The 16,036-nt window shown below is 39.1% G+C and overlaps 2 protein-coding genes across 5 annotated transcripts; one reads left to right on the forward strand and one right to left on the reverse strand.

Moving 5' to 3' along the window:
* Positions 1 to 3,380: 3,380 nt before the first annotated feature.
* LOC110186132 (putative fatty acyl-CoA reductase CG8303) lies at positions 3,381 to 15,187 on the forward strand. 4 transcript variants are annotated; one of them, XM_086828940.1, is made up of 6 exons: positions 3,381 to 3,529; positions 11,697 to 12,072; positions 12,853 to 13,357; positions 13,818 to 14,259; positions 14,338 to 14,595; positions 14,656 to 15,187. In XM_086828940.1, exons 2-6 carry the CDS (start codon positions 11,764 to 11,766, stop codon positions 14,786 to 14,788), a joined length of 1,647 nt encoding a protein of 548 aa, XP_086685066.1. In that variant the 5' UTR covers positions 3,381 to 3,529; positions 11,697 to 11,763; the 3' UTR covers positions 14,789 to 15,187. The 4 variants fall into 4 exon arrangements, with proteins under 4 accessions (XP_086685066.1, XP_086685067.1, XP_086685065.1 ...); XM_086828941.1 differs by having other exon boundaries at positions 3,458 to 3,533; XM_086828939.1 differs by lacking the exon at positions 3,381 to 3,529 and adding an exon at positions 3,569 to 3,752.
* LOC110187599 (uncharacterized) lies at positions 8,430 to 11,101 on the reverse strand. The gene has a single exon (XM_020957022.2). It carries the CDS (start codon positions 10,864 to 10,866, stop codon positions 8,557 to 8,559), a length of 2,310 nt encoding a protein of 769 aa, XP_020812681.2. The 5' UTR covers positions 10,867 to 11,101; the 3' UTR covers positions 8,430 to 8,556.
* Positions 15,188 to 16,036: the final 849 nt, after the last annotated feature.

Consider the following 16,036-nt stretch of genomic DNA (forward strand, 5'->3'; position numbering starts at 1 on the left):
GGTATAATAAAAATAATAATAATAATATAAACAAGGAGTTGAAATCTAAATCTGTATAGTATAGTTTGACTTGTAATTATAATTATCTTTATAGAAGTTAAGTTTTCCCAATAAAATCTAGATGAACTCAACATTATATTCGACTTTTCATAGATCTCTGTCGATTTTCTATTTAATTATAATCTGGTATCGTGATAACCTTCGTAGGCCCAAATATTTGGACAATAAGCAAGGTCGCCAGCCGATTGCAGTGCGGTCCAACATAATGTGAAAATCGAAAACAGAAAATACGACAAAAACAAACCAAAAATGCATTGTCATGTGGGGACGGTGGGGCCTTAACTTGTCGATTATATAGACCCGGGGGGCGATTGGTGGGGCTTGGTGGTGATGACGGCTATATCCACTCTGCATATTAATCAATTTTTAAGCTGGGCCGCCGCTGTAAACACATTAAGACAAATGAACGCCGCGACACCAGAGTGGAAATACTAGATGCTCTTAAAGAGGTAATAATTGATAAGTCAAGAAAAAGTCATGCTATATTAATTAGAAAAGCTAATTAAATAAACATTAATATTATTGGTATAATTTTGTGATATATTAAAGATGTTTAAAATTATGTTAAAGGGGATGTAAAGCTAAGATAGTTTGGAGTTTGTTCCTTTTTCTTTTGGGTTATATATCATTTCCCATATTATTTCTATGAAATCTTATAGATTATTTTCAGGAAATATTTTTCTGCACTTCCAGGGAAAATATTTGTTGTTCATTCAAAAAGTTCACCAGGTCAGCTAGTTTATAAATTTAGCATAGATTAAAACCTAGATTCAGTCTAATAATTTTTGTTACAGATTAGTCAGTGAATTACCAAGAACTTTTATTCCAATGATACCTTATCTCATGTGCACTGCTCGCATTTCACTTCAAGTTTTTATTTAAATGTATTTTTTATTAATTCAATTAAACCCAACCTTAACTTTTGTTTTATAAATACCAATCTGATTCAAATTATACCACAAAAAAAATATGTTAAGCTTTATGATTAAGCAAAATCCGACATTACCCCTTCGAACCGCTCCCTGTTGTGGAGGGTATCAGCGGAGACAAGCGTCTTTAAAGCGTTAACAAACAGATGAGAGACATCGGCAAACAGACAAAAGCCAAACATGAAATGAAATACCCAAAGCCCCAAACTCATTACTCATGCGCCCTGGGTGACGTCGCTTTATGGCCAAGACGCCCGCCTCCAAGATGCCCCATCTTCACCTGCCTGCTGCTGCAACTCCAGCTTCAACTCGCGATGACGGAGCACAAAAAAATGTGAGGCAGCAACAATGCCTCGTCATGGGATCACAAGTACATCGAGTAGCAGAAGCCAAGTAGCACTGACTAAGTGGAAATGCGATTAACTAACAAGAACCTATTCTTATTGCGGTTTTCCTGTTTATGCAGGCAAACAAACATTCAATTGGTGACACGTTGATCGCCACTTGTGGTTAATCAGGTTGAAAATTGAATTGCTAATACTGGCAATTGATTTGTTTGCGGTTTCAATTGCAACATAGTTGGGAAATTTTAAGCATTGACAAATTATGGTACAACCCCTTTGTTTCCGTGTTTTCAAATATGCTAATTTAATTGATTGCAATTGTTGGGGTTTTCCTCTGAGAGGTTCATCTTTACACCTATCCTATTTGAGATGTTAATTTCCCAAGAGTTTATTTTGTGACCGCAGTTTCCCTATTGTTACCTCTTCTCAAACCTTTTTCCCCCTTCTCCTTTTACAAAAGTTTTCCACCTTCAGTGACTTTCCTTCGCGTGTTGCAAAAATTACTGCCAATTTTAACATTTCTTTTGTATTTTTTTGGTAAAGGTAAAGAGCTGGGTCGTAGCCTCACACACCTGTAATTACAGCTCACGTGAGGCGCTCTCTAGGGTGTTGCTGTTAAGGCCTATAACTCTGGTTTCAGTATCTTCCACATTTTTGTGTTGTTTTTGGTTTGTCTTACCTGACATTTTAACCAGGTCAACTGCAATTGAACCCGTCGGAGGGGAAACGAGCTTAGAAAGCTCGGAAATCGGATGCGGATCGTCTTTAAGTCGATGGTTTTGTTGTACAAAAGAAAAACCCTCCAACTCATTTGCATTTTTACATTAGATCTATTATTAAGATATCTAATAAAAACTCAATTAATAAAAGTACTTTGCCTAATTAGACAATTAACATGATCGGTAAACACCTCATTTAATCAACTGGTGATTTTCCTACCTTATAATGTAATCGGTAAACACCTCATGCAACTGGTGATTTTCCTACCTTATAATGCAATGCCCTCATTGAAACTCAACTCGAACTCATCAGAATCAGCAAAATATATATGTACTTGGCCGTAATAAATTGGAGATGTCAGCAAACTATTTCGTGTGCTGGTTTATGCAGGGAAATGAATATGGTAACAAAATGAAATGTTGCACAATAATTTGAAGGGAATTTAAACTTTTTTTGGGATGGAAAAATATATGAAAAAGACAGGTAGGGTCTGTCTAAAAAAGATACTTTTCCTGTATGGAGAAAAATAGATAACAATTTCCAATTTGTTTAATATATATTTTTTATAGACCATTAAACCTTAGCAAAGCATAATAATTAAAGTTTTTACAACAGGAACCGAATTGTTAGCCGTTAAAAACATAGTAAGAAAAGACTATTAAAAACGATTAATATTATATAAAAAGCTTTAAAATAAATATATAAAACCACATAAATGGCAAGGCGGAATTAAAAACTAAACTTATAAGAAAAACTTAAGATGCATTTGAATTTTTTGCAACCCAACAAGATTTTTCACCAGAAATTTCAACAATTTAATGGTTCAAATAAATGGCGGCATTTCGTAAACCCTTTGGCATTATTTTACTTGAGATATAATATGCATAATAGAGTAATTTTAAAATTATAATAAAGACAGTTACAATATAAACCAAAATTGAAGTTTCTAAACTAGAAAATGGCCAATGAATGATTGCATTAAATGAGCCACTTTAAGATGATTTTCGGTGAATATTTTAAGAGCCACTATAATTCAATGTGACATTTGATTTTGTGCTTTCTGTTTGATGCGCGTATTTATGGCTCACTCGGAAAGCCGTAAAGACATTGCCAGATCCACTCAAAAGATACCACGCACTCGTAATAGATCCAGCAATAGCCACAATTTGGAGAGTCAGCTTTCTCGGTCTCAGTTACCAAAAAGTCAAAGCCAAGTCGCTGCTTCGCTGGCCACTCAAAGCTTCTCTCTCTGACGTTTTTGGTTTCTGTATTTTTGCTTGGCTGCTGCTGCTGCTGAGTTTGCGGGTTTTAGTTTTTTGTATTTTGTATTTTGTATTTTTTGTTTCTCCCATTCGGGCCGGGCCTGGCTCTTGATTATTTTCTGTTCCGATTTTCATTACGTGACCCGAAGTCTTGGCGAGCTGAGCTCAGGAACAACTCGGCACTTCGGAGACTTAGAAGCTCCGAAAGACTCAAGTGAGTGATTGAGTGAGTGTTTTTTTATTTCAGCAAATAATTCCCTCCCCAGAGCTCCGTGTTATAGGAGCTCTCCATAGAGACTGGAGACAGTCAGTCTTCAGTGAGCGTGCGTCGGCATTGGCAGCAAGTTGGCTAAAAGCGGATCCGATCCGATAGATACCGTTCCACCACCACCTCCTTCGCAGTGACCACCCTCTTCCCCCCACCGATCTCCTTTTTGGTTAGTCAGTTATTGAGTTTGGTTTGCACTTCGGCTTAGCATAATCTTGGCCAAAAGTCGTGCTCCGAGCCGTTTTAATCAAGTGCAAAGTGAAACCCTCACGGGGTGGTGCAATCGATCTCGATCGATCAATTCGGTGGAAGTTATAGTAAAACTAATAAACGAATCGTTTGCCAAATCAATTGCCAAACAATCGGGGCGGAAGTGACGAAATTCAGTTCTGTTTATTATTTTAGAAAGAAAAACAAAAAAAAAAGAAGTGTAAAGTGAATCATTGATTTTTTCCCCCGTTGGCTACTTTGGTTTGCGGAAAAACCAGACGTTGTCTTTAGCTCTTTGATTTTCACTTAAATGTTTGTTTTCATATAGCTTTTCCAGTTTTCCTCGCCGCTCGCAGCCGCTCTCTTTGCGTGAGTCCGTGTGTGTGTGTGTTCAAGAGTGTGTGTTTGTGTTTTTCTTGAGTTACTTGAGTTTTTCGCGACACCGAACTGAGTGAGTACGTTTTTCCGCACATTGCTGGAAAAATTCATGGGCAGCAAAACAAAGCGAGAGAAGAATGTTGTTTACAATTTTCCATGACCAGTAGTAGTATTTAGTAGCTCTCATTAATATTTTATGATTTTTGCTCTGGGAACTTGACGCGTGGCTTTTTTATTTGGCCAGAGATCTTCGCCATAATTATTTATATATTTCTAGCATCGAATTTTTATGCCGCAAACCGGTTTGCCAAATGTCTGGAAATTCAAATAAATAAAACTACAAATCAATTGACAAAATTTAAAAAGCCCTAGTAACAAGCCCTAGTTTCCTTAGTCTGCCATTCAAAGGAATTTCCAATATCTAATATATAGAGATTTGTTATTTTTCTATTAGAATAACAAGCTTAAAAAAAATTAAGAGATTTTTTACATTGTTTAAAACATAAGAAGCACAAAAACATTAAAGCCAAGTAACAAGATACGTTAAAGTTCGTTGCCTAAGTCTTTTGATTGCCATTGAACGAAATCTCAATTATCTCGTCAAACTAAAAGGTTCAATCAGTCCGCTTTGTTTCTGTTTATTTTCTGTGTTTTTTTTTATTTTGGGGATTTCAATGTTAAGGTCTATACACACACAGCAATTTAATGCTAATGCCCAGCCCAAGTGCGATTTGTTCGCTATGCTTTTTTCTCTCCCTCTTGGGTTTTTTTGTTTTTATGGCGCATTGAATCGCACACACCTCGAGTCACTCCTCCCTCTCGTTGTCGCACAAGGTGTCCATGTGCCTGGCATAAACAAAACAAAATTATTTGTTACACATTTGGTTGCCAAGGCGGAAATATTTATACAAATAGTATAAAAAAATCAGGCAAAAATGCGATCAATTCGAATGGCATCGGAATCGTATTGAATGGAATAAAATCAAAGCATAACAGCACATGAAGAGAAATCAATGCTGGGGACGAGATGAGAGAGATCTGTTGTTCATCGTAAAATAGAAAGTGACCAAAATGGATCTTTAGTCATAAACAAAACCCAAAAATTCGTCACAGTTAGAGGATACCCTCACAGCTAAACAGAGTCTCTCCGCTAATCACTTATACCATTCCCTCATTAGGGTCTAGTTTTTTTTATTTTATTTTTTTGCTTATTTATGCCTAGGGCTTGAATTTGATATTTGCCATTTAGAGAGGCTGCAAAAGAAATTTACCAAATATTTAATATGCAGATGGAGTATATATATATATTCCAACGCTGGGTTTCAGTCATTTGTCTAAACAAAAAATTACGAACGAAGCAAAACGCAGACGTAGCAAAATTATGCAAATCTTAGGGCATATAATGGCCACGGGTCTATCTCTAAATATATCCATACAAAAGTATTTATTTATATATAAGTATATAGTGCCCCATGTGCTTTTTCCTTTAAAAATACAAAATAGAAGATGAGTAATGATAAGACCTCTTTCCAAGCTCGATAAATTGCATTTTGCATTGCGGATTAAAAAGGCAGACAAAAGATGTTGCAATTTTGTTGTTTTTTAAAATGACACTACAAAAAAAATTTGATTACTTTTATGCTTCAGCTAAGAATATTACTTAAAGGGTTTCCTGAAACAGTTAAAATAAAGATCCCTATTTCAAAGATTTATCTCGACACTTTCCGTTGGAATTCACATATTCCCATGGATTCTCTATACTCCATAACTTAAAGCAAAGCTCAATAAATCAAAGTAATATATCATTAAGATTTGAATCTTGAAGCATACAAGGTCTTTGGCCCAAATTTAGAATAAACCCAATAAACCAATGTCAAGTTCAATGATCTGATCTGATCTGATCGGAACCCTTCAAAGCCATTAATAACTCAAGCTGTCCATCCCGAAGCGAAAACCTGTTGGTCGAAAAACCAACGAAAAACTCCAAGAAGCCAAAGCCAAAAGTATTACAAATGCGCCGTGAAAATATGACAAAAATGTTGCTGGGCCAGGCCAAAATGGCGATGTGTTGAGGAGACTCTTGGCTCCAAGATTGAGGAAATGAAATGCAAATCATTTGGATGGGGGCCAGGCCAAGAGCAAAAGACAACCGAAACCAGTTAACTTCGTTTAGTTCAATGCTGACCGATTGATGGGCGGCATTCTGTCTCAGATCCCAAGAATCGCTAAGGCTCTCTCGTTCATAATTTGCATAATTCTGGATACAGCCACATGGCAGACTTTTGTCCGAAATCCAAAAAAATGTGTCGAGTCAGTGCCTTGGAAATTTGTTGAAGGGAAAAGCCAACGAAGGTTTCTTATTTTTGCGGGGCTGTCCGACCTGTCAGTTGGCCAATTACAAGCGAATCAATTAGCGCTTGGGTGTTAGACCACAAAAAAGAGAGAAAACACAGAAATGCGCAACTATAACATCTGCATTTTTCGTACCGACTTTGAAAAAAAGAGAGAAAGACAATTCATCTGCATACGAAAACACGCAGCAAGACGATCGACGATCTCTAGAGATCAACAGCGATCTGACCGTGACCGTGCATTTTCATTAAGCCAAGCATTCCGGCTCCAAACTCCAAATATATATATGTGTGGACAAATATTAAGATAAATATTGGTGGGCCTACAGATCGCCACCATCTCCTCCTCTTCGAATGGACAACTCCACTCAAGATCTCTGCAGCGGGCGGCCTTGACACAAATTTGGAAGCGCCGATCGAGTCACACGAAAATGTTCAAAATTAATCTCTCCTCCAACAAATTGTTACGCATTTCGTTAATTATCTTTTCCACCTGTGTACACCTGTACAATGAGCTTGGGCAACGTGCGCCGAACGCTCCGTGTGAGATCTAACTACATTGGTTATACCTTGGTTTGATTTCTTTTTTATTTTTGAGTTTCTATTTTTTTTGTCGGATATACGCGTCATTTGCCATTAATTAGTCGAGCTATTGATGGTTGTGACTTTGGTTCGGAGCGAACAAAGGGCGGTCTTGTGAATGGGTTTTTGGCAGTTGGCAGCGGGAAAGTACAGTTAACAGTGTTGGGCAACGGCCATGAGAGTTGCTTCGAAAGTGTGGCGGCATCGGGTCGAAAGTTTCTTTAAAGGGGTATTAATTACCCTTGAGCTTAGCTTAGCCGCTCTAATCAATTTTGTTGATTTGTGTAAGAGGTTAATTAGAGTTAATTATGGGAAAGTTTAGGTGCATAATGCACAGGAAATTTAACGATTAAGCAGTATTTGTAAACTATAATATTCTTAAAAGGCAGTGTGCCAAAGGGTGTAATGATGAAGAAAACTTCATTTCCTATTTGCAGTCATGAATTATATGTATTTGCTGGTAATAACTGCTTTAGAAGGTGGGGCAACACCGTTCTAGCTTAAACTGTAATTACAGGTGACGTTAGATTACCTTCCTGGCATTGTAAACAAAAATTAAACGTTTTATTTGCTTGTAAATTAGGTTCCCAAAAATAATTACCATTTATTTACACTTGTAATTGTTAACTAACAAGGTAAACTTTTTCTTCCGGTGAATAAGCCAACGGAAAAGTAACAGAAAAGTGGGAAAACTTTCCCTAAAAATTTTTGTATATACCTTGGCAAGGATATTACAATTTTAGTCAGAAGCCTGTAACGTTGTAAGTAGTCTTGTCCGACCCTATAAATCATATAGAGTCTTGATCAGTATCAACAGGCGAATCTTTCTAGCCATATATATTTTTTACCGATGTTTTCACAATTTTTTAACCTAATAAAAACTAATATGGAAAAGCTTTCCGAATTAATATTAAAGCCTTTTTGGCTTAGATATGAGTTTTTGAAAATTTGTCTTATAAAATTAACAATAAATGTCAATTCAAAACATGGGAATATTTGAAGCTTAGTTTCAGTTTCCAATTCAATACTATTAAATACTATTCAATACTAATAAATTTCGGCTTTCCGAAGTTACTTTTCTTTCTTGTTAATGTTATTTTTTAACAATTCTTGACTTTCCTTAGAACCAATTTTAAAATGTCATGTTAATTTTGTCATAGCTCTAGTTTAAAATTTGTTAATCACAAAAGTGAAATAAAGAAATGAAATCTCTTTGAAACAATTTACTTTAATGACAAAATTGAAACTCACATTGAAAAATCGGTCCTTAAAAGTAAAATGTTATAATTTCAGTAGGAAATAATAATAATATTAATATCTTTACGTCCATTGTTTCGTAAACCATATTGTTTAATTGCATTTGTCTAATAAATTGTACATTTCGGTAACAGCGGTGGTATCCCAGCCTTGGACGATGTATTTTTATGTCAATTTAAAACAAACTGCAATCCTTTAGTTTTCTGTTACCAAAATCTTTTTCTTGGCCTGAATGCAATCGTCCAACAAGGGCTTGTTTAGGTTGTCCATATGGAAGCTAGGACCTGCCACCTCGGACAGGAAGTTGAGTCGCCGCAGGTGACTGTTGACGGGTCGGCGTGAAATCAAAGGACGAGTCCTAATGGTCATCTTGAAGCGCGGTGGCTCTGCAGTTTTGCGTTCACGTTTGCGTTTGGGCTTCGTCTTCTTGGGCTTCTTGGGAATGGCACGGAGTGGCTTTGGCATTGGTGGGGCGTTGTCCAGTGGCTCCGACTGGGTCTCAATGGGTTGCGGATTTAGGGCGGTCTGGTGGTAGCTTCGCCTCTGACCGTCGCGTGTATAGGATGGTGGACGGACCGAAAACTTCTTGCGACGCGAATGGTGTTTCATCTCCACATTGGTCTCTGCCTCCTGGTTGTTGGGACAGGAGTACCAGGAGTGCCAGTATTGTGATTCTATGTCCTGATCGCGTTTCTTTTGCCAGGACTTTGAGGGCCGATTGGGATCATAGACCGGCGAAAGGTTTCTGGCCTTCCATGCCTTGTCTTCCGCTTCCGCTTTCGTTTCCGCTTCCGAATTGGACCTATCTTCCTCCGCCTCCGCGGTGGGATTCTGCGTTCGCCAGTCCTCCTCTTCGGCCTCTGGTTTCTTCTCAGCCTCCATGAGCTCCATGAGGCGTCTTTGTAGACCGGTGTTTTTGAGCGGGCGGCCATCACTCCAGCCTTTTAGCCGCCAGTCTTCCTCTTCGGCTTCTGGGCTCCAGCCTTTTACTCGCCAGTCCTCTTCTTCAGCTTCGGCCCTAGGGTTTTTTGAACGCCAATTTTGGGCTTTTGCCCGCCAGTCCTCTTCTGCTTTTGGCCTCCGGAATTTAACCCGCCAGTCCTCTTCCTCAGCCTCTGCCCTCGGGCTGTTCACCCGCCAGTCTTCTTCTTCCGCTTCTGGCTTCCGGGCTTTTATACGCCAGTCCTCTTCTTCCGCTTCTGGCCACCGGGCTTTTATACGCCAGTCCTCTTCCATTCTCCCTTTGATTTTTCTCATCCGCCAGTCCTCTTCTTCCGCTTCTGGCCTCCGGGCTTTTATACGCCAGTCCTCTTCTTCCGCTTCCGGCCTCCGGCCTTTAATACGCCAGTCCTCTTCCATTCTCCCTTTGACTTTTCTCATCCGCCAGTCCTCTTCTTCCGCTTCCGCCCTTGGACTTTTCACCCGCCAGTCCTCTTCTTCCGCTTCCGCCCTTGGACTTTTCACCCGCCAGTCCTCTTCTTCCGCTTCCGCCCTTGGACTTTTCACTCGCCAATCCTCTTCTTCCGCTTCCGGTTTTCTTTCGGCTTCCATGAGCTCCCTGAGACGTCTCTGGAATGACAAGCCTCGGGGTTGATCCTTCATACGCCAGTCCTCAACTTCCGCCTCCGCATCCCCCATATCCTTTTTTGTCCACCAGTTGTCTTCCGCCTGGCCGGTCGCCTCCTTTTCCGCTTCCGCCCTTGGTTTTTTTGTGCGCCAATGTGATCTTTCCGCGTCCTCGTCGGCGTTATACTTTCCCATCAGCCTCTTCATGCGCCTCTCGAACACAGATTCCTCTGCTTCCGCTTTTGTTTCCGCTTCTGCTTCCCCCATTTGCTTTCTTACCCACCAAGTCGTTTCCGCTTCCGCCTCCTTTTCCGCTTCCGATTTATCCTGATATCGCTTGAAGTCTCCCTGCCGATCAAGATCCTTATGATTCATATTTGCTGTCAGCTGTTTATGGTTATCGGGACGGTATGTGATGCCCGATAAATTGATTTCCCTCTTTACCTGCGGCCGACTTTGCCATAGTCGGCGGTTCATCTCGATGATCTCCTTCTGCCGGTTCTGATGCTCGACAGGATCCTGCATAATGACACGCCGCCGCATATCTGTGTTTTCCTGATCGGGATTAGGATTGAAGTGCTTTTGAACCCGCTTCCGGGCCTCCATGCGACGCTCCAACCGCTTCTGGTCATACTCCTGCTGATTGTAACGATACTTATTCTTTGCCATATACAGGCGGTCATTGCAATGGGACTCATAACCGATATCATTCAAGTTTTCTGGGAAATCCGCTCGCCAAGGATTCTCGCGCGGAAGGCCGGCCTCAATACCCGCCTTTTTGATCGCATCGATTCGAGACTGGGTCAGATCATCAAAGGTATAGCGACCGGCATAGTAACGCTTCTGTAGACAACGGAAATTGGACCCATTTCGGTGTAAGCCGCCAATTCGCCAGTAATATGTCGCACCCAGTCGTCCGACTTTGAACGTCCTACTCATAGTGCCAAAAACGGTGTCCGGGATGGGACAGATACAGTTAATTTTCGTAAATCCGTACTCAAAAATTTGTATTGACCAAAACTGTAAGGATGCAAAAAATTTTCAATACCGAAAAAAAAATTAACCAAAAAATTTTGTGAACTGAACACTTTGGAGACTAGAAATACTATGCATAGATGTATACCTAGTTGGACTAAAAATGAATGAAAAGTCTATGGTTTCTCTGATAATAATGTGAAAATGAGTCAATGAGTCCAAGGCCTACTAACTAGGCCTCGAAAGAGAGTACTTAAAAGGCCCTTAAAATGCAAATATTTTACTTAGAAAACCTTAATTTTGTATATTCATTTTTATAGGGTTAATCAATTTTTTAAAGGCACACATATATTCCTTATTATTCTTGATTCCATGGAAGAATTTCCATAGTTAGCATACCTATAAAATATCTCCCAAGCGGTCTGTCTTTGAAGTATACTTCACATCGTACAAAAAAAAGCACCTAAAAAGGGAAGTTTAAATGAAAATTAAACATGGAAAGCTTAACTTTATGCAGGTTTAGAGCCATGTCTAGACAGTAACCTTCCGGTAGCTATAATCGCATCGTGAACTCCACTTCCATATAATTTTGATAACAGATTTATAATGCACTTCCGTCGCCAGCTCAACTTGACACACTGAGGGAGGTGTCGTCTAGCTGGTTTCTTGGTCAAATTGCCCTCGATTGCCGGCTTTTTCTTTTTATATTTTTCATAAAACTCTCAACTCTAAGGCTATTGAACTTGAACCAAGTGATTTCATGGCTCGTTTTATTTTTCTTGTACTTCCTGCAGCTTGCCCCATCCGATTGCAACGCTCAGCAGCAAATTGGCGCCGCCGACGAATCTTGAGCCCTACACCATGGCTGTCATCACGGAACATGGCAGCACCAATTCCACCTCCGAGAATAACAACACCGGAATCGTGGCAAATGGAAAGATCCGGGTGAATGGTACTAGCCATCGGCATGAACTGAGCACGGCTCTTACAATTCCGGAGTTTTTTGCCCACAAAAATATCTTCCTCACCGGCGGCACTGGTTTCCTGGGGACCGTTCTGATTGAGGCTCTGCTGGACACACATCCGGATATTGGTACCATTTACGTCCTGGTCCGGGGCAAGCGCAAGTTCGATCCGAATGAGCGAATTCGTCGTCTGCTCCAAAAGCCGGTAAGTGTGGTGGCATTTGCGGGACACGCCCCCTTTGACACGGATTTTTGGGGGTTCGCCCGAGGGTGACAAGGGGCATGTCATTAAAGCCAATTACGAGGTCTTTTTTATGGGAGCGTTAATTTGTCCAAGTTGCCATCTCACCTCAAAACGACCTCTTCCGCTTTTGACTAGCGATCGCGGCGGTGTTTTAGTTTCTTTCTTTGTTTCTAATTGTATTTGTGTTTTCTTTAAAGCGAATATGGGTTACACTTTTTTGGGGAATAATAATAGTACAATTAGTAATTTTAATAATTTCCTTTATCTTTAATTGAGGTGATTTCCTTTTCTTTTTAAATACTGTTTTGAAAGGTTTTTCTTTTCTTGAAAGTATTTACTGAAAATGAATACAATAAAATAATATAATCCATCATCCGCCTTTAGTTAAGACCTTTTATTTAATTTGCTCTTTCTCCTTACGAGACTCTTCACATATTGTTAATTAAATTTTAAACGCATTTTGAATGGCGTAACAAAAAGTTGTTAAAAGCAAATGCTTTGTTGTCTTTAGACATTGCTTACCTGCGAGCACTTTTTCTCCTACCAAAAAAAGGCTAAAGTGCAAAAAAAGAAAACACTCAAAGCTAACAATCAAAATTTGTGCGGCTTATATGTGGGCGGGAATATTTACCAAAGCACCTTTCGACTCTGGAATCATTAATTGCTTACAACAGCAGATACATTTTAAAAAAAATTATATAGCTATTAATTATTACTTATTGAATATCTCCCCCACAATAGATTTTTGAAAAGTACACGGAGAAAACCCTGGCCAAGGTCGTCCCCGTAGTGGGGGAACTAAGTGAGCCGAATTTTGGCTTTGCTTCCGAACTCCTCCAGGAGCTTATTGACCGCGTCAATGTGATCTACCATAGTGCAGCCACCATCAAGTTCAGCTCCCCGCTAAGAACCGCCATTCGGACCAACCTCACGGGAACCATGCGAACCATTGAGTTGGCCAAACAGCTGAAGCAGTTGTCCGCCTATATTTACTGCTCCACGGCCTTTTGTAATAGCAATAATCGAGGCCTTATTGCCGAGGAAGTGTACAAGTCACAATTCGATCCATACGAGATGATGAAGATGGCCGAGGATGATGCTGCCTGGGAGGATTTCAATGATCAGAAGTGCAAAGGTTATATCCGGGATCATCCCAATACGTATACGTTTACCAAGAATCTTTCCGAAAATCTGCTAATGGCCGAAATGTCGGGATTGCCAGCGGCCATAGTCAGACCATCGATTGGTAAGTCGGGTTTTTTTTACGAATGTTGACACAACCAAACAACCAGTGGTAAGGCCAAGATTATCTAGCCATATAATCAAAGTTTGGCAGTTGACGAAAAATCAAAGAGTAGGACGATAATAGACACGTATAGTGTTTTTATAGTGATTATAACTGAACAACATGGTCGTTTTCACACGTTATGTTGGTATACTGCCGTTTAATTGATAGTAGAAAGAGGTATTTTGTTGTTAAGTTGGGGTTTTTTTAAGCTTGAGTGGGATGTTTGACTACTAAAAATGTTTGAAAAGTTTAATTACAATACCAAATCGGTTTGCTTTTGTTAAAATATGTTTAAAAAGTCTATAGTTGTGACAATGTATAACTGATTTCATGTAAAGGTTATCGTCCCGAAGATAATTCCTAAACAAACAAGTCCCTTAACCTTCTTAACTCTTCTTATTTCTTCTATTTCAAACAGTTTATGGCACCTTGGAGCACCCAATGAAAGGCTGGGTGGGCAATGCAAACTCTGGTCATCTCGGCTTCCTGGCCGGTTTCGTGAAGGGAATTTTCCGAACGATGTGCGGAAGTGCGAATGCTGTGATTGATATCATACCATGCGACTATGTGATCAACTCATCCCTGGTCATGGGCTGGTATGTGGGCACACGGGAGCTGGAGCAACCGGAGATTATCCACTGCACCTCCGGGGAGGTTAATCCGCTGACCCTTTCCGAATTCTGTACGATCATCAATGACAGTGTGGAGCGACATCCGCCCAATAGTTTTGTGTGGAAACCGGCGACAAAACTTCGCAATGGTTGGCGTTACAATCTATTTTTCTATCTATTCCATTTGCTGCCAGCAATGGTTTTCATTATACCAGAGAAGCTTTTTGGCATAGGAATGCCACAGCACACGTAAGTTGCTGAATTTATATAATATTATAATTTATACACAATTTATATAATATTATTAATATTTATGATATTTTTTAGGGCCTATGAGTACATGCGTGTGTTCCAGAAGGGCACCAAGGCCTTTGACTACTTCCTGGACAAGGACTTCCGGTACTCCTTGAAGAATGCCCTGCGTATTTCAGCTTTAATACCTGAAAGTGATCGAAGACGTTATAATTTCGATGCCAGTCAATGCGATTGGTCGGAGTTCATCGATCGCTGCTTGATTGGCATTCGGCGTTTCTATTTCAAGGAGTCGGCAGTGACCACAGAATGGCATCGCAATTACTGGAAGGTGTAAGTAAAGATATCTCTATTTGAAATCCTTAACTGATTAGTATCCTTCTTTTCCCATAGCTTCAATTTCCTGTACTATGCGGGCTATGCTGTCATCTTCGCCGTCCTGTATATCGTCCTTACCTTTTCCCTGGGCCTGCAGCTTGGTCTTACGTTGGCTGTTCTGATCTGGGGATTCCTGGTTTGGTTGTAGCCTGGATTCATCAGGCATCGGATTGTGAAAGATTCCAAAAACCTCCCGCACTTGGTTGATCGTTTCCATCCGTAGTTTGTTCTTAGTAGGGTATCATGTATTTTATCTTTAAGTCTTTTCACACAAGCCAAGTACAAGTCAGACAAAGAGTTGTAATATAATAATAACTAACTAACGATCAGAGCAACACTAGATACGAATCTATCTATTCACACAGCAATGCAAAAGTAGCCCAAAACTTAGTCACATTAACTAAACACTAAATGTTAAACTAATACACGATTTGTACATTGTTGTCATAATTATCCGGTTTATAGTCAAATAGTTGAAGAATACGTGAACTAAACTTTAAATATGTAACTATTATTCAAATAAAAATTATTTTAATATTAAGGAAAATCGTTGAACAAGGTGATTTTTTTTGGGAAAACGGATGAATTAGCTGGAACAGAATCAACCCTTGATTAATTCACGAGACATTTGGTTTTTCGGCTCAAATTACTTTAGTAGAGCTGACAAAATATCAACAGTTTAAATATAAAAATTTATTGATCCTTCTGAGGTCGACATGGATCGAGAACATAGTATATAGAGGCCTTAATCTCAGACGCTCAGAAGTTCGATTTCATTATGTTTTTACACGGGGACTACCAATTTTACACTTCTTTACACTAAGGTTACTTACATATTATACAGTTTCTACATTCAGGCATTATAACAGTTCAGAAAATTTCCGGCAGTTGCGCTTTTAAATAAGAGAAGAAACTATGTATTTAAAAATATTGGCAGTAAATTCCCGATGCAACGGATTACACATATACTTTTAAAAAAGTTAGGTAGCTTTATGGTACAACTACTTAATTTACATAGAATTAATTTGAATTAAACTTAATTTATATAGAATTGTTGGTAGATATTTTTCCCTCCTATTTAAGGTCTTAAATTACCACAACAAAATTTATTAGTAATATCTGTATAAATTTATAATTAAAGTACATAAATAATTTTATAGTGTCAATGCTGCTAACAAACTATACAATAATTAATAGTTTTTAAGGTTAATATTCAGAATCTTGTATAGTTTTGAAAGACAGATTTTTTATATTTTTTAAAATTGAATACAATATGTTGTTTTCAACAATCTGTTCACTTTTCAGAGAGTTCCCTATAACGTTAACTGTTATCTCTCCCACTTTCTCTCTCTCTTTTTTTCTCTTCTTCTCTCTTGCTCTCTATTGTACAAGTGTG

This window comes from Drosophila serrata, unplaced genomic scaffold (assembly GCF_035046125.1).
Source record: "Drosophila serrata isolate PLE 108 unplaced genomic scaffold, ASM3504612v1 contig_184, whole genome shotgun sequence".
Classification (NCBI taxonomy): domain Eukaryota; kingdom Metazoa; phylum Arthropoda; class Insecta; order Diptera; family Drosophilidae; genus Drosophila; species Drosophila serrata.